This window comes from Cavia porcellus, unplaced genomic scaffold (genome assembly GCF_034190915.1).
Source record: "Cavia porcellus strain 051 isolate PalLab524CR breed Dunkin Hartley unplaced genomic scaffold, mCavPor4.1 scaffold_26, whole genome shotgun sequence".
In the NCBI taxonomy this organism is placed as follows: Eukaryota; Metazoa; Chordata; class Mammalia; order Rodentia; family Caviidae; genus Cavia; species Cavia porcellus.
Window position 1 is genome coordinate 45,007,200 of NW_026947509.1, and position 18,744 is coordinate 45,025,943.

Below are 18,744 nucleotides of genomic sequence, written 5' to 3' on the forward strand. Positions count from 1 at the left end.
CTTCATTGCCCCAGACAGATCTGCAGTCTTCTTGACAAGAAGAAGGGGGTCATAACCGAACCAAAATAGCTGAACAAATGTTTGTATTTCAAAGGAAATAAAATGCTTAAAAATGATGAATATATGCTTTTATTCATGCATGTGTGTGTGTGTTCAGTGAATACTGATCATGTTTTGAGCTTGATTCCTCCTGTTTCTTTGTTTTTAACACATTCAGTGATGTGTTCTGCGGATTTTTACTTTGTACCAATCTTACTCGAGTGCCCCGCATCGGCCAGCTCCATGGAGAGATCATCCCCACTTCCTTCTACCATCAAGGCCGAGTCATCGACTGCAGGTGTGTAGCAAGCCTCACAAAACCTCCTAAGATGAGAGAACTGCAGAAATCTAATTGTGAAGTGAATCAAAAATTTTCTCTTTATTGCAAGAGGAAAGTTGACTTCCCTTTCCCTACTGAGTCACTTAAAAGGCAGTATATTAAGAGATTTGCAAATTACATTTATTCGAAGTTGTGCAAGTTATTTATAGCGAGGCATTCTTTCAAATGACAATCTTAAGAAGTATTAAAAGATGAGTGTCCTTTATTACAGATTCTTGGGGCCAGAAGTGCTCTGGATTTTTGAGATATCTTGGAGATATCTATAATGAGATATCTTGGAAATTAATTTATATTTTATATATATTCATACATATATACTTTACACACATTGCTGAGGATAATTTTTAATATATTTTTAATTTATTTTTATCAACATAGAATTTAATTTATATTTTAAATTTATTTTTATTGACATAGAGTATGCATTTTACATGTTCATGGAGTTCAGTGATCTTTGCATACAAGTGTAAGTGTATGACTTACTTTACCTACATACAACTGCCATCTTCCACCCTCCTCCCCTACCCCCTATACTCTTCTAAATCCCTCAAAATCCTGTCAGCTTTCCCTAGTTTCTGCATAACAGAATGTGAGGTACATGGTCAAATGTGGAATCTTCCACTTGTGGCATCATATTAATGCTCAGAGAGTTTCAGATTTGGGAGCATTTTCAGACTTCAGATTTTTTGATAGAAATTTCCAGTCTGCATTCATTTTAACCCATGATTAAAATTTTCAGCACTGAAATATATTGCAATTTGTACATAATGTAGAAGAATTATTTGTTACGATGAAAAAAGAATTTTAAGTTTTATTTTACATAGCTGTCTGGTTTAAACTGTAGCTTAACATATACCCTATCAAATGTACAAAAGATTTATTATAATATTATATAGTTGTCAGCACATGTTTCATATTCAGTTATCTTGTGAGTAAAAGACATATTGTTCTGAGTGTCATTGTCATTTTGAGCTTGGGAGTCGTAGTGCAAGACTGTCATTCCCTCCATAGTTCGGGGATTCCACTGTGTCACTCAAAGACAGTGCTGTGGTCCAGCCCCCTTGGGGACTCCCTTATGGAACTCCTTGAGCATCTGTGCTTTTATTTTTAGTATCCCCAGAAGGCCAAACCTTCATCTGATGTGAGTAAATGTAAGATATGGAATTATGCAAAAGTAATTTTAATGATTGATTGGGTTTCAAATTGGATAATGTTGTCTCAAATAAATGATTGCTGTTTTGCCTCTCCTTTTAAATGACTGCAGGCAGATCTAGCAGGGTCTTAGACAATCAGATCATTCTCGGAATAAATTTATAGTCTTCAACATTAGTTGCTGTGATGTACACAGCTTTCTTTGTATGTGTGCGTTTCCACTTATCTTTCTCAGCCTAGTTAAGCTGTATTGTTATACTCTAAACTATCTGCAAAATATTCGGCGGTTACTGTTAGTAATTATAGGATTGCTTATCATTCAAATTCAAGTTGTTCCTTTGAAATTTTAGAAATATCAATGGAGAACTAGTTTATCTTTCCAATTAGGGATAATCAGATCCTCTGCAGTAAAAATAATAATTTTCAAAATACTTTCGTTTGCTGTTTTTGCTCAACATCTGTTTTTTTTTTTTTTTTTTTTTTTTTCTTACGATGCCACATCTGGAAGAACATTTTAGAGAACAAATGGCAAATTTGCTGCTTTTGTTCTTACACAAAGGCCCCTCCTTACTCTTTAATATTGGATGTTGAAAAACACGTGAAGAGTTAGAATAAATGTTCGCAGCTGACAAGTTTTTCTTGATTAAGGAAAAGAGGCAGTGAAGGGTAGGAAGATGCCAGGAGAAACCTCTGTCTGCTCGCAGGGTCTTCAGTTTCATGACGAGCGTGCGCCAATGCTGATGTCTATTGCTGCTTGCTAACAGCTTGCTGGTATCTTTCTCCTTTTAGTGGTGCTCATGTAGTTTTAGATGATGACACAGACGTGGGCTATGTGGAAGATGGCACACCATGTGGCCCGTCCATGATGTGTCTAGATCGGAAGTGCCTACAGATTCAAGCCCTAAATATGAGCAGCTGCCCGCTTGATTCAAAGGGTAAAGTCTGTTCTGGCCATGGGGTAAGTAAACGCCGATCTTCTGGCTTCGGCTCTTTCCTGTCTGGCTTCCTGAGGGCTCACAGCAATTACACTTCAGCTGTTTCCCTGCAGTAACTGTTGTCAGTGTCTATGCACTGATTATGACTGTTTTCTTAGTACCTCTGTCTGCTAAGAATAAATCAGGCGTTAATTTTTGTTTTGGTGTTCCTCATATCACTGGCTATTTGTATTCTCCCCCTTTATCAGCTATAACTTAAAATTGGTAGTAGGATTTGCAGAAAAACAAAGTCAATAGCCCCGTCTAGCTATCTGTGTGCCTGTCTGTCTGTCTTTATAGCTATCATATGAATGTATTTTACGAAATTGGCTCAAGTGGTCATGAGAGTTGAGAACGTGCAGTTAGCGAGAGCCAAACCAGGCCTGTACTCCTGTGATCCCAGTTACATTTAGAGGGTGAGACAGGGGCATTGTAAAGTCACTTTTGGCGTGAACAACTTAGCAAGATCCTGTCTAAAAGCAAACAATAAAAGGGATGGGAAGGTAAATAAAATAAATTTTAAAAATTAAATAAATAATAAAATAAATAAAAATATGAAAGGGATGCCTAGCAGTAGAGTGTTTGGCAGGCATGTGCAGGGCCCTGGGTTCCATGTTCAGCCCTGCACATTTACGAAGAATGGAGAGCCACGAAAGCCAGTCTGAAATGCAGTCTCCATCCCAGGCCTGATCAGCAGAGCCAGTGGGATGAGTCCCAGGCCCAGGATAGAGGACATGAGATGAGCTGTTCCAGCTCAAGCAGTGGAGCAGGAAGCGCAGGGTGAATCTCCCTTCCCCCTCTTCATCGCTGGGTTCAGGTTCTTAGTGGATTGGGTGACGCCCGCCCACATGGAGAAGAGCTTCTGCCTCCTGGAGTGGTGACCAGAGCCCTGGTCACGGATGATGGACACTTCCAGAAACAGTGTTTAGTTGGGCATTTCACAGCCAAGCCAGGTGGACACATAAAACTAATCACAACAGCTAAAAGGTAGAATAAAATGAATACGGTGCCCAAAGGGACCGAAGATCCCATGTGGCTGTCGTGCGTAGCACAGAACAAACCAGTTCAGGAACTCAACTGCTGTGTGAGCATGTGCCGAGTGTCTGCATGTGCAGAGCCATACGAGACTAGGTGTTGGATCACTGATGAGGGTCACGCTTATGGTCATCCCTGCACCACGGTCAGCTGAAGAGAAACACTGTCTCTGTTCACCTCTGCACCCAGCTTCAATTCTGTCTGGGCAAGTTTTCCTTCCCCGGAAATACAAGCATTATGTCAGGAAATGTGTTTTACTGTTATTTAGTGGTTAAAAATGGAAACAAAGCTCCTGTAAATAAGGAGGGGAAGAGGAATTAAAGGGAAGAAGGGGAAGGGGGAAAAATAGAAGACTCAAGGTAGATCATGTAAAAATACTAATTCATGCCGTGAATGTTATTATGCTTCTAAATATGTTATTATGCTACTAATAAAATTAATGAAAACTACTTGGACTAGAAAAAAGGACGATATTTCAAAATTTATAGACATTAGAAATAGAAAAAAGAGAGACATTAACAAAAACTGCGAGGAATAAGAGACATCCTGGAATGCAGGGAGCATAAACAGACAGGCAGGTGCTGCAGAGCAGACGGTGGAAAGGCCCAGGAAGTTTGGGTCTAGGGAGATCTGAGGTTTTGGGTTTGGTTGAAGCAGAGGCTCTTAGGGTGACAGAACGTGATTTAAGAGCATAGACTGGGGGCAAGACAGAACCATAGCTTTGTAGTGCTGTGTAATCGCTTACCCTGTCTGCCCTCAGCATGCGGGGTGAGGGTTATGTGTACTCTCAGCATGGATTCAAGGTTCAGGCAGCGCTAACTTCAAATCACTGGAGAGGCTTTTCAGGAATTTCTGTTATTCCTCTAAAATCACAGAATTTAATGCATAAAAGGCCCTGACTTCTTTCCTTCTAGCCTTCCACGTTTTATTTTGCTTTAAAAAGATCAGATTCGGCTGTATTAATGATAATCATGGTATTGAAACGTTTCATATACAACTTCTAAATTTGATGATTATCTCTGATGCCCACCTCTGGAAGTATTTCCCAGGGAGAAGGGTTTAAACCCCCTTCGCTTTAACTTGCACATGGTTATTTTATCTAAATTACAAGTCCATTCCAGCTCAGGATATGCTCCCAAAGCAAAGAGACAAAGGTCACTCTGAGGTCTGCAGCCTGGCTGACAGGAAGAGCTAATCTATGGCCGGGGGTGGGGTGGGGGAGCCCCTGATTGGGAGAGAAAGTGCCACCAAGTTACCTTGATGTTGGGTGTGGTGGGTTCATGCAGTGAGCTAGTGACCTATGACTCATGGCCTTTTATTGACAGCAGTGTCTCTTGACATTATCCAGATGTTTTTAACATATGTTTCTGGAAACAACTGTTTCTAAAACACTACTTTGCTAAACATTTGTGTACATAAACAGAATTAAAATGAATAATATACATGTTAAAAGTTTCTTCCTTTAAACCTTTACTTTTCTGTAAATAACAACAACAACAAAAAAAGATTTAGTTGTTTGATCTGTGTGTCATTAACCTCTTGTCTACTGCTGGAAACATGGAAGCTTGAAGAGAATTCCAGACCATTTGTACAGTTTCCTCTCCTCCCCATGTGTCCTTTACATGTATTGTCACTGTTTCTACCCACACAGCACGGTGGAAATGCCTGGTCTCTGTCCTTCTTTCTTCACAGGTGTGCAGTAACGAAGCCACCTGCATCTGTGACTTCACATGGGCAGGAACAGATTGCAGCATCCGGGATCCAGTTAAGAATCTTCACCCCCCCAAGGACGAAGGACCTAAGGGTTTGTGTCATTTCAGTTTCAATTCACTGCATACCGCATCCAGTCACACCAGACTGGAAAGGAGTCACATTAAAATGTGTAACTCACCTTACTGCAGAGCAGGGTTCTGTGTCTACTGTGTTTCTAAACATATGTTTGAATTACCTAGAACTGAGGTTAAGAAGTAAGTATGCAGATATTTTCCCATAATCATTTTCCCATAGTCACAAGTGCCAATGATTTTATATTTTTGTCTAAGCTATGCTGGTTTATCTAGTAAATGAAGTCACTTTTTATTTGTATTCCTCCAGAGGGAGTTGTAGTCCTCTGTGCTCCTCTGAAATGCTCTTTTTGATTGGGAAGGTTTATAGTTCTTAAGAGAAAATGTAAATGATCCATCCCTTTGTTTTAATATTTAAGAGGAGAAAATTAGAGTCTTAGAATTAGGAGTCTCAGTGCCACCTGGAACTGCCCTCTAATGGTGTGGTGAGGATGCCCAGGCTCTGAGATCAGTGATGTACCATGTTACCCAGGTAACCAGAGGCCACACTGGGATCAGGACGCAGGAGCCTGATCTTAGACTCATGTGCCATTGCTTATATCTAGGAACAGGCCCCGAGCACCTGTGACATCCACCCGAAACACTGAGCAATGCTAGAACTGAATTTTGTGCGTCTGTGGTACCAGGGAGTAAACCCTGGGCCTTCACACTGAGCCACAGTCCCAGCCTTCCTTTTTTATACTTTTTGAGACAAGGTCTTGCTAAGTCACTAGGTTAAAAATCTGCAGTTTTCCTGCCTCAGCCTCATAAAGTCTGGGGATTACAGATGCATGCCACTGTGCCCGGCTGGAATCACTTTTGAAATACAGCAGTAGCATTACATATTGGTTTCTTTTTCATGCTACTACTGGTCTCAATTGTTTCTAAATAACTGCCCTGCTTTTCTCCTTCAAGTAGAAAAGCAACGTAAGATCACACTGATCAGCTTCGTTTTGAGTTAAAGCTCATTTAAATTAGCTGTACTGTAGTGTGGTCCGTGTGGGAAGATGTGACTCCACAGGCAGACGGAGCTTGGTAGCTACAGTACCTGAAGAGGTCTGGCCTGGTTCGGATGTGTGTGCATTGTTCTGTAACGGTGGGTGGGAAGGAACACATTTCATGAATTTGCCTAATATGCCCAGGATATTACAATTCTGTGTGAGAGTTATTATTATGATCACACCTGTCCCAAGAAAAGTTAACTTTGCGAACATAAAGCAAACACTGGGTGCTGGGGGAGAGGGTACAATCTTTTGTTTTGTCTTCTGTTTACTATGGCAGCATTCTAAATTGTCTTCAAGAAAAATAACCTTTTTTGATTATTTAAGTCATACATACTTGTAAAAACCTTTCTGCAATAGAAAACATGCTTATTTTAGAAAATGCAGAGGTTAAGAAAGCAGCAATAGTCATCCATAATTCCATAACTCATAGGTAACGAATATATACATTTTGTTTTATTTCTTTTCTGTATATAATGAATATATACATTTTTTTGTATTTCTTTTCTGCAGTAAGTTTTTCTTTTTTATTCTTAGGACAACAAATCATTAAAATAAAGGTGTCCATTGGTATCAATATTATTAAAATTCCTCTGAATTTCTTTTTTTTTTCCCTTGTCTTTTTGAGACAGGGTCTTGGTATGCAGTTCAGGCTGGGCTTGTAACCCAGGCTGGTCTTGAATTTGGAACAATTGTCTTGCCTCAGCCTCCCAAATCCTGGGATGACAGGCATGTACCACCATGCCCAGCCTGAATAGTGATTAAATTAAAATAATTTAATAATAAAGTTATTAAATTGAAAAAGCCATTAATACAAATGAAGTTCATTTATTTTTGAAAGTCATTAGATTTCCAGCAAAACCAGGCAGTTTTAGTACAATTAAATAATGATTTCATCAGTAATGATTATTTATATCTTTTCATCCCTGTAGAAAAATCTCTTAATATACTTGTGAAATGAGAAAGAAATCAAACCTTTAAAGCTTTGTTGCAGATTTTAGGACTTCATTTTTAATATTCTGGTTAACAGACGATGCAAAGAGAACGCACTTTGCTTTCATTTTTATCCGTTTATTGACCGTCTAGAATTTAAAGGAGTGCATCTTTTGCAGTCAGTGAATCTTCCCTTATTTCCGTTGGGGAACGTGTGGAAGACAGGAGGGGCTGCGTGTGAGTGCCAATTTTAAGCGTGCTCATCTCTGTTTGCTGTGATTGTCTTCAGGTCGGAGTTCACTGTTCGCTGCATCAGTCCTGATGCAGTCAGGACTGTCTTGGCCATGGGTTCCGCAGTGTTTGAGGTTTCAGGTTTTCCGCGGTAACCGCGCGCTGTGTCTTGCTTCTCAAGACCTGGTTGATTTGGTGGCATTAGCTTTGTTCAGCGCAGTAGCTGGGCCTTCCCCAGCGCTTGCCGTGTGTAAGCGGCTCCCGTAAGATGGAGTGGGTTCTGTCCGCAGTTAAACACGTTCTGTACGGATGCAGTGAGAGATCCTACAAATATGCTTACTTAATCGCTTTCTTGATAGAAAAACTGAAGAAACATAATAAAAATCAAGATCAAATTAGCGAAAAACAAAGGTGAGTTTTATAACTCCCTTTCTACCAAATCATTACATTGTGATTTGGGAATGTCTGAGATGAACCAGTGTGTTTCAGATTTTCTTCCTTTTTTATTGTGAGTTCCTGGAAGAATAAGAAACCCAGTTTCTTTCTTTGGACTCAAAACATTCCTATAGTCACTGCCACTGTAACCACTGCACTTGCTAAGGTTGTTCGCATTGGGAAATCACTCCAACCTCTCAAACAAAAATTAGCAAAAGAAAAGAAATAGGATCATGAAACACAATCGTGGTAATAACGATTATATTTCATTCTTGTGGTGCTGGGAATTGAACCTCACACCTTGCTAACCAAGTGCTCTGCCACTGAGCTGCCCCACCAGGCTCCTGAATAAGGATTTTCAGTTACATTTTACTTCTTTTGTTTTTCTGCTTTGTCATTTATCCCATACATTAACATCCTTTTGTCCCTCTTCTCTTGTTTCCACTGGAATCACTCAGCAAAATTTTCTACAAGTGTAGAACACATTTTAACTCTGTTTAAAAGAATTTCCACTTGCTGTAAGGAGATCCACATCCAGTATCTTTAATTTTTGACTATTTGTAGATGTTGTTGCATGGTGATTCTAGTGGAATACGATGGGACGGCTGTCATTTGAGCTTACCATGGCATCGTCATACGAGAGAGAGAAGAAACAGGATCAAATGAAGTGTGTTCTGTGAGCTACGTACAGAGACATTGCTCATGGAAGTGTGGGCGTGACCCTCTTCAAACAGAGAAGAAAAGGGCCCAGCCCCCTTGTTTTATAAATGAGAAAGCTAACTTAATTATCAGGCTTAATAACTAACTTATTAATAACTTAATAACTAGTGATAGAGCCCAAAGTAAAATTTAATCACTTTAGCTTGAGTCTGAAGCCTTTTCTATTATTCTGTATGGCTTCACTGAAAGCTGACTTAAGTTATTCTGCTAGTTCTTTGGGTACAGGGATGAGAAGAAAGAAAGAGTGAAACCTGGCAGTGATTAAGCTTAGTCAGTGGTCCGTTACTACTTGTCATTGATGCTGAAGATGGAATGGAAGAAAAAGTATTGTGTGATTAGAATTTACGATTTTCTACATTTCAATAATTACTTAAGAATATTATTTAGTGTTTCCAAATTACCTTTTGCATCCATCCTTTTGATGACTTTCTTTGTGAGGGTACAAGAGTGTATAGATTTTATGGTTCATATTATTAGATATAAAGTACTATAATTAGCATATACAATTGTGTTTGTGTGCAATTTTGTGTTACCTGGTTATTTTTCTCACTAATCATGGTCTCATCAATAACTGAAGGGATTGCCAAGTTTAAAATATTTTAGTAACTATGAATCTAAGTGCAGAAAATCTTGATATTTTCACTGAAAGCATACTTCAAAATAGCATCTTTTTTTGTGAATATAACTCAGAACCTCACACACACTAGGCAAGTGCTATGACACTCAACTCCACCACCAGCCCCGACATAATATTCTGAATGAAATAAGAATCCATTCAGACATTTGTTCCCATATATTAAAAAAAGGCTGTTTTTTAATTTCATGGAAATCAGTAAGGAGATCAAAGCTATGTCTAATATAATGAAATTTAGAAAGTGAACTCTTCGTAATATCAGTCTTATAGTATGGAGCATGAGTTTATTTCATGTTATTTCTCAGCCTAAGTTTCAGTGAAATAAATACTTGCAGAAGGAACTTTGGTCTCTGAAGAACAGTGATCACTTTTGTTGCCTCGAGTCTCGGAAACATTAAGGGCCACAGGATTTTAGCCATCCTTGGCACTGAAGTCACAGGCATGAACCAGCGCAGTGTTCCAGAAACTCAAAGCAAACAGACACTTGATGTTAAAAGACCACATTTTCTAAATGTTTGAACCATGACTCGTCTATGGAGGAAGTCTATATATAAAATAGAGAAGCTTAGAAAAGGGAAAAATTTATAGTTTATACTTTAAGATTTGTGCTGATCAGAATTTTCGCCTTTTAGTGCAGCTCAGAGAGCAGGGAGCAGGGATACAAGTTATAAACCATTAACTGAAATAAACACGAAAACAGCCTGCCAGGTAATTACCAGCGACCACCAGGCATACTGTAATGAAAGGTGATTGTGTCAGAGAGCAAAGTTAAACTCCCGATACCAGGATTGTGTTGTTAGCTGGAAACCAGAAGCTCTGTCTTTAGGTTTGGTAGGGTAAGAAATGTCAGGCACATCATCATGTGTTCAGCATAATACCAGGGGGAAGAAAAGGCAGTTAGCAGATAATAACCTAGTAAGTGAATGAATGAAAAGATACAGTTACCTAATAGCTACTTATTAAAATAAAACACCATCATAGGCCCCCACTGGCCCAAGCAAGGTGTTTTCAGTGACATCATAAATTCCATGGTGCTATGCAAAGCAGCTACAGCCTCTGTTCTCGAGTGTGTCTGCCCTAGAAATCTACCTGCCCGATGGCCAATCTATTAATTCAGTCAGATTAAAAACACACTGAGCCGTCACTAAAGAGAGCGCTGCATTCCATGTCGTGATGCCGAACCCCCTGGATCTTTCTGTGGTTCTTGTCCCAGAACTAGAAGGGGCGAGAGGGAAGGAGAGCAGGCGGGTAGAGAGCTTTTCTGAAAAAACTGTTTTTTCCGCTTTCTGTCCTCTTGCTCTGTGTTAGGAATACTTCTCAGCTACCAATTTGAAAGTAGTTATTCTTCTGCAGTGGAGATTGTTAACTGTATTTGTTTAGGTATCGGAGAAATTTCTTGTTTCCTGACTGAGTTTCTCACACCCAAGAGGTGGCCCGCCTCACTGTCTTATTTCCGCATGAGAAGTTATGCCGTAGCACGTAGAGAAAAAAAGCCTTTTCAAAAATTTTTTCATCTTTCATAGTATAATTTTTAAAAATTAACAGACCCTCACTTAGCATCCATTTTATTTTTCCTACAATTTACCGGATATAGCTTAATGTAAAAATTGAAGAGCTGCTGGACTATTCCAGCTGCTTCTCTAAGACTAATGGATAGGTCTTAAACAGAAAAAATTGAAAATAATGTACGTTCGTTAATTAGGTATTCTGAAAAGAATGAAGTTTTTACTTGGAGTACTTTTCCACCCCAGGATGTGTCTCCCTAATTTGAAAATCTACACTGCAGTGTGAATTATCACATACTATCACCTTTGGAAAACACACCCCTCCCTTACATGTTGGTCTTCCTTTCCCCTCGGCATGATCAGGAGACTTGTCTTGTTTTCTGTTGTCTGCTCTCTTTCTCTGTTTGCTTTTAGGGCAGCTCGGGTTGTGCCTACTTTGTAGCACCAGCCTCTCACTCACTGGCAAGGTTAGAGATCCAAGTTCTCTCTCTCTCTCAGGGAGAAGATTTGCTGAGGTCAGTGAGAGCCGAGTGCGTGTCTCGGTAGTTGGGCCCTTGCTTGGTGTGCTCGGAGCCCTGAGTTCAGTCCCCAGTATTGCTGGAAAGAGAGCCCAATCCAAAACCTTAGAACACTGTGGCTTTGAGTTTCGATTCTGGTTCTTTGTTTTGTTTCACTGTTTCTTAGCGCACAATTTGTGTGAAGCTAATCTCGGTTTTCATGGGTAGGGGAGGCATTGAAGGCAGAACTGGAGATAAATGACCACGCATCCACACATCTGGGCACTCGCACACACGGGCCTAAATAATCTGCCTTCCTCCTCTAACACCGGACTCCGCATCACCCGTGTATAGAACACGTCAGGGACTGCTATGCGTTCCGCTATGTTTTCTGACATGGCACATGGAAGCTGCGGTGTCTTTCTCTGCAGCAATCCTGCTGTTTTCCAGTGACCCTAACGTTCTCTCCATGCTTGGCTATAGACCAACACTAAGTGTCACTCTGCAAGACAGAAATCCTGCACTGGGCAGAGTGACATCCCAGATAAGATACCCTTCATTTGGAAGCCACTCTGTTTTAAATTTCTAAGGATTTTTACAAAACTGAGGGAAGCATTTTGAATTTCGAAAGAACATTAGGTACATTTTACACTTTGAGAACTTTGTGAAAGGTTTATCAAGTGTTGATCACTTTTGTCATTAGATTCGCTGTTGTGCAATTTAAATTACATTTTAATTTTGACCTCATACCTGGTAGGCACTCTGACTCGAATTGGATCATTTTTGTGTTTAAAGGTCTTTGCAAGAGTTTATGTTTTAGGGTATATGCAGTTTGAAAGTAAATTCAAATTTATCCTCAGGTATCTTTAGAGTATCTGCCGATCTTAATTTCAAGCCTTAGAAAACAGGTTTCTATATTTAACTTCCTTTCACAGCATTTCCTAAAAAGAATGTTTTGTATGTCAGTGAAATCAGTGTATTGCATTCCTCTGTTTAAAAAAAAAATGTCCATTTTTCCCTCTACACAGTAAACATGGCCACAAGCAGGCTGATAGGAGCTGTGGCCGGCACCATGGGGTGACTTTTGGAGGCATGGGGTAGGAACAGAGTAAGCACCCTTCTCCACGTCGGAGTCTTTGGTGCCTGGTGTGCCAGGCAATGCGTGGTACCACACCCCTTTGTGTTTCGTCCCGTCGACTGTGCTTCCTGTGCTGTGCCGATGGTGGTATGGTTTGATGTGCTCGTGTCCTGAGGTTTACTTGTGCAGTTGTGGCACCTTCTGTCTGGAACAGTGAGGGGGATAAAACATCACTGGGGGTGCTTACGGTTCTATTCTCCAGTAAGACGACAGCCCCAAATGGCCATCAATCCTCCATAAAAACTATTTATTGGCAAAGTTGCTTTTATCCCAGTGTTTTCTTTGGATCGTTGTTACGAATTTATTCTTCATCAGTCTAGCCCATGTGTACAATTTGGAATTAGCAGCAGCTGTTAAAAGAGAATAAAAATGGTAGCCATTTAATGTCATCTCCATTTATTTAAAAGAGTGTAAGAGGCTTTAGCTTAAATTTTAAAAAGAAGATATTTAGGATAGTACCTGTGGGTTTTTTTCTTATTGGATAGGTTACTAATTGAGATTGAGGTTTAAATAAATATTTGGGACCAAGAAGGAGTAAGAATCGAGACATACTTAGTCCGGTCTTGCGTGACCTTCAGTGAATGGCTGCAGTCATCTGGTAGTTTGTCCTAAAAGTATCCAGTGAAGCAGTCAGGGTGCTGAGTGCCACCTGTCCAGGAAGCTTGCTGCCTCTGCTCATAGGTGGCCATCCGTTGTCTGTAAGACACTGCTTAACGAGATCGCTCAGCCAAAAGATGATCAGGATATCTCCCTGTCTAGTTACAGAGAGAGCATTTACCAATGGCAGGATTACCTCTCTGCTTCCCCATTTACTCTGCTAGTGATGTGGTAACATTCACAGTACACCAGATATGGAATACTAGCAGCCTGAGGGTCACCAGGTACCCTTTACTCAATCACCCCAATCAACGGCATGGCGATGGTAATGGACGTGGTCCCGCTTGGTGCCATTGATTATAACCCGGGGACACTTTTCTTACCTTCTCGGAGTTGAGGGATCCAGGCATTGAGGTAGCATGATGAGGGGAACAGGTGACAGGTTATACTTTGTGCTGAAGGTGACACAGGTCTTTCCTTATCTCAGTTGGAAGGACTGACTGGCCTTGGATCTTTTAACTCATATCCCATGAGAATGGACTATAAACCTAGTAGCCCAGAGAAATAGAAGCACTGGAAAAGACATTTTGTTTCTCTTGTCTGGTTAGGAATAAAATATGTGATGGAGATAAAATATTTAGAAATAACAAGAACTTTGTCCTGTAATATTTCACCTTAGGGCTCTTGGTTAGATTATGTTTATGTGAACTTCCTCAGAAAAAGGCATTTTCTAAAACCCATCTCAGTGTGGTTATATATTGCTTATAGACCATAATTTTAGTGTCCTGAACTATGCTAATTCAAGGAATGAATTTTACTAGTCCTTCCTTTGAGCCTTAGAGCTGGGCAAAATTTTAAAATGTTGCATAATATGGTCCTTGTGGCCAGTGTTCATTTCCAACCATCCTCTTCTGATGTTGGTTCGCTGCGATTTCTGATTCTGACAGGTAAGTTTGTATAAGTGTAAAAATATTTTTTCAAAGAAAAATTCATTATTTTCATTCTTGTTTTTATGGACTTTTTATTTACTAGTTTACTTCTTTTTTCCTTCTAATTTCACATTTTTTCATAATTGCTAAATAGTTTTTAAAAAAATAAAATTCAAATACTACACTATAGACTTTCTTGACACTTTAACTGATAGTGTCACCTTCATTTAGTCACTGGAGAGTCCATGGACAGATTTAATTTTTTTTCTTGTTTCTACTTCTCAGTTTATAATTGTAAATCAGGAATTATTTTTCATAGATTATGTAGTGAGTCTAGTCCCAACCTATCTTTTCTGAGCTACAGAGTACAAATTGTCCAAAGTACACTGTCTATACAGGTAATAGAAATACTTTTTATAATTCAAAAATTGATCCTTTATTGAGATGTGGGAAGGAAATAGGTGTAAATGGAATAAAGTTTCATCAGAGCAAGGATTACCAGAGATCCTGTGAAGGGCCAGATGATAAATCCTCTGGCTTCCAGGCTATGGGTGTCAGCATTGCTGTCTTAGCAAACAGCAAGCCATAGCAGTATGCAAACCATTAGGAATGACTGTGTCCCAATCACCTGTCTGTAAAAACAGCTGGTGAGCTCACATTAGGCCTGTGAGCTGCAGTGTGCTGAGCCTGCTTTAGAGAGTAAGGTTTAGAGTCAGACAGATCTGCTTCCATTGCTTCTTAAGTTCCAGAAGTCTCTGTTCCTTCCTCTGTTGGATGGGGACAGTCATAATTCCTACCTCACGGGTTTTCATGGTAATCAGGTGCTTTGACAGGAGATGGTGTGGTCTTGGGACCGCACTGGTGCTTAGGATGCGGCTGGTGTATAGCAAATGGCTTTCTTTGCTGATTGTTATTGTTCACTGTTATCGGTGGGTCTCTAAGACCACTGAGAGCCACGTCCTGTAGAACCTCTGTTTAACAGTCAGAGCCCAGGACCAGCAGAGAGCCGGGTCCCCAGGATGCCCTCGGTCTGCCCACCAGCCCATGCTGGCCAGTGTCGCTGGGTGTAAGCATCACGCACATGGCTTCAGTGCTGCCAAAAGTGGCATCCACTTATGTGCACAGTTGAGGACACTGAGGGGAGCAGAAAAGAGAATTTTTTTACACAGAAATAGAAGTATTATGAACTTGAGGATTTTAGGAAAAAAATTAGCATTATTGGCCATGTGAATTTTGGGATAGGGATACAAGGTATGATCCAAATATGCGATGAACATTAAATTTAAAAACATATTGCAGTAAAAAACATTGCCATTAACACCTCTCGAAATTTCCCTCCCACCCCGAGTTTGAACACATGTATCCACTGTTCTTGTCACTTTCTGAAGCAGTTCGGGGAGTCAGTCCTCTCTGCTGAGTGTGTTGGTAAGGTGTGGTTGAAACACGGTGAGTGCTGCCACCAAGGACCGCTCAGCAGAAGTGCAGGCTCGCCAGAGCCTCACCTGTTTCTTGTCTGCCTTGGTCACTGTGCCTGACACCGCGTGACTTCTTCTGGCTTCCCCCAAATCAGAGTGAGCGGGTCAGGTAATGTTTTGAATGGATTCAGGACATTGAGGCAGTTACAATAGCACCAGAAAGAGTCCAAACCTTCCTCCCAAAAGCCTTCTGGAACTGCATGATGCTGGGATAAGAGAGCGAGCTAGGGAGAGTGTTTTCAGGGGAGCCAGGGCAATCTTGTTTTTTTTGTTTTTTTTTTTTTTTTTTAATAATAATTCTTTTTACTGCTAACATTCACCGTCTTTTGGGAGCACACCTTGAGATCAGTTAGGGCTGACAGTATTTTGTCATGACGGAACATTGTATTAATGTCCTGGAGGATTTAAGATTTCATATAGTTCTTGTAATACATTCAACAATGGTGCTTAGATTTTAAAATGCTGAGTGGGGTAGAAGACTGGAGTTCTTAGAATTTGTTGTCATTATTCAGTAATGACAGAAACTCTGTTTTCTTTTGTGCTGTTGTTCACTCCTTTTTTCTTTTTTTTGTAACAACAAGCCTCAAATTTCCCTTAGTAGTAAATGAAAATTTAAAAGATGTTCTTGCCGAAGGTATAGCTCAGTGGCCGAGAACCCACCTAGCAAGCTCAAGGTCCTGAGTTCTATTCCTATAAATAAATAAATAAATAGGGGGGAAAATATTTTCATGGAATCTCAGGCATCCTTTTTCCCTCACATACTTCTTTCCCATCTTGCCTTTGGAGCTCCATTTTTGGTGTTTAACATTGTAGTAACTGAGAAGAAGCATCTCAGGGCAAAACTTTCCAGTTGGGTTTTTATGTGTCTCCCATTCTGACTTCTAAAGCTTAACTGTCTTTAAATGTGGGATAATCATAATGAGGATGATAATAACAAACAATAATAAAAAGCATCCAGAGCACTTTGCACTTGCTGGGAAGAGCACTTTAGAAGAATAATTTTCCTTCTTTTCATGTCCCTTTTGCCAGTCAGGTTGAGCTAATTCTAGCGCACTTGCATTCTTTATGTGCTTTTTGGATTCATGATACTAGGGGAGGAGAGAGGAGAGGTTAAAGGCACACAGAAAATGCCAGCAGGGCCTGTCCGCCTCAGATGCTGCAAGAGATGAATTTAATGGGACTGGATTGTCACTGGTGCAGAAACTTCAGATTTAAAGGGAACTAGATTTGAGCAATCGCTGACTGGCATCTGAAGCGTGAGTGCGCTAAAGAAATAAAAGTGACTTAAAATGTTCAGTGATCTCGCGTGGTGGGGTGTTGACTTCCCAAAACCTCCTGACTGCCTCTCCCTGTGGAATCCAGAAGTGGTTGGCTCACACGACTTTCTCCCCGTGGTCCTCTGTCACACAGGTCCTAGTGCCACCAATCTCATAATAGGCTCCATCGCTGGCGCCATCCTGGTAGCAGCCATTGTCCTGGGGGGCACAGGCTGGGGATTTAAGTAAGCAATACTGCATGTCTTCTCTCGGGGTTCTGGCGCCTCTCTTCTCTGCTCCCATCACCAAGTTTTGAGTTCCTGCTACAAGGTTTTGACAGTAAGACTGCAAACAAAGACTTTCACTCCCAGACGGGTTAGGAAAGAAGGAACGGAGCATCTGAAGTGGCATCGTCAGGCAGGTGGGGAAACATGAGAAAGAGAAGGGGGTCGCAGGCACCTGTTCAGAAACAAAGCTGAAGTTGTCTGGCAGGCTGCCTCCGGTGGGCCGGGCAGGGGACTTCCACTTAGGCCAGGAGACTTGCATTCAACGCACCGACAGCCAGGAAACATAAACCAGAGAGAAAGCATTTACATCTGCATAAAACCACCAGAGAGAAAGTGTTTATATCTGCATAAAACCAGTTTGTGGCCCACTGAGATTTTCACAACCTCAGTCACCAGAGTGTAATATCTTACATAACTGTGATTTGAAAACTTATTTCTAAAAAATATTTTCGTTCATTCTCTAACCAAGTGAAGTGGTCTAAGATGTGGATTTGAAATCGATGGCTCTGTGACATGTAATATTTTCTAGTAAACTGCTACTCCTGACATAACTGACGGGCCATCTACATTTTCATGGTGACCTTTTAGATTGGGTTACTTTAATACACTATGCTAAATAATCAAAAATAAACCTTAATGATCATTTGATATTTAAAAACTGATTCATCTAGTTTGGAGACACCTCAGATTCTTAGGATAATCACTGGTTTGTATCTTTTTCAGGTTGCACACAATGATTTGTGAGTAAACCCTGCTGTGCCAAATATTTGATAGATTAAGTTTCGACCAGATCTGTTAAAACAAGCAGAAAGCAGGACCGTCAGCCACATTCAGAGCCACTCTGCCTCCATCTAAACTAATGGAACAATTGCCTTAAATTATGACCTTTGCTTTATTTTGGAATCCTGAATTCCATATATTTAAGCTAACTAAAATATTATTTTTTAAAATATCTATACAGTTAGTACATATTTGTAGTACATGATAGTTACACTCCTCATGGGCAGTTGCACATGTGTATAACACATCTTAATTCCTATTTTATGTCCTTTCCCTGTACTCCATCAAGATGATTATTTTTTTTTAAATGCCCCCAAAGATGATTTAAGTAAATTCAACATTTCCTGCTAATTTATTGTCACATTAAGATTTAATGAGTTAAATGTACAGTTTTGAATGGTGTCCACTTGGAAGGGAATTACCAAAATGTTACTTCTTTTTCTGCAGAGCTATCTATAAATTTGAATTTGTTAAGTGAAATAGTAGTTTAGACATCAGTGTATTTGCAAACACATACACACACACACACACACATACCCACATGCAGTGGACAGGTGATACTTGGATTTCTCATGACGTCAGCAAGGTGTTCCTGAGACAGAGTCGCTTGTGTGGCTTCTCACAGAAACTGTCGTCTGTTCGGATGACGTCATTCCAGCAGGACCTTTTGTTAGTGTCCCGCCACTTTAAGAAGTCATTGCACATTGCAGTAATGCCAGTCTCTATCATTTTATGAGGCTCCCTTGTCCTTTTTCCAATGGGCGGGATGTGTGCCTTCCTGGCGATGAGAACCTCAGTCTCAGGACCTGGGAGATGGTCCACTGTGCATCCTTGCTGTACAGCCATGTGCAAGGCCAAATTGACCATTCCGGCATTGGGAGACAGCAGCACATGATTCTGTAGCAGGACCTCAAAACGGTGGCCTGGCCTAGCTCACAGCTTGAATTGCATGTTTCTCTGGGG

At 40.4% G+C, this 18,744-nt stretch overlaps 1 protein-coding gene across 2 annotated transcripts in view; it reads left to right on the forward strand.

The window, feature by feature from the left end:
- Adam23 (ADAM metallopeptidase domain 23) overlaps positions 1–18,744 on the forward strand; it is a 148,334-nt gene that overhangs the window by 121,313 nt on the left and 8,277 nt on the right. Inside the window, exons 22-25 of one of the 2 annotated variants that reach the window (XM_063237348.1) lie at positions 218–337; positions 2,321–2,489; positions 5,233–5,344; positions 16,869–16,959. In XM_063237348.1, the coding sequence (XP_063093418.1) occupies positions 218–337; positions 2,321–2,489; positions 5,233–5,344; positions 16,869–16,959 (492 nt within the window). The remainder of the gene's footprint in view (positions 1–217; positions 338–2,320; positions 2,490–5,232; positions 5,345–16,868; positions 16,960–18,744) is intronic. The other variant, XM_063237349.1, reaches the window with a different exon arrangement.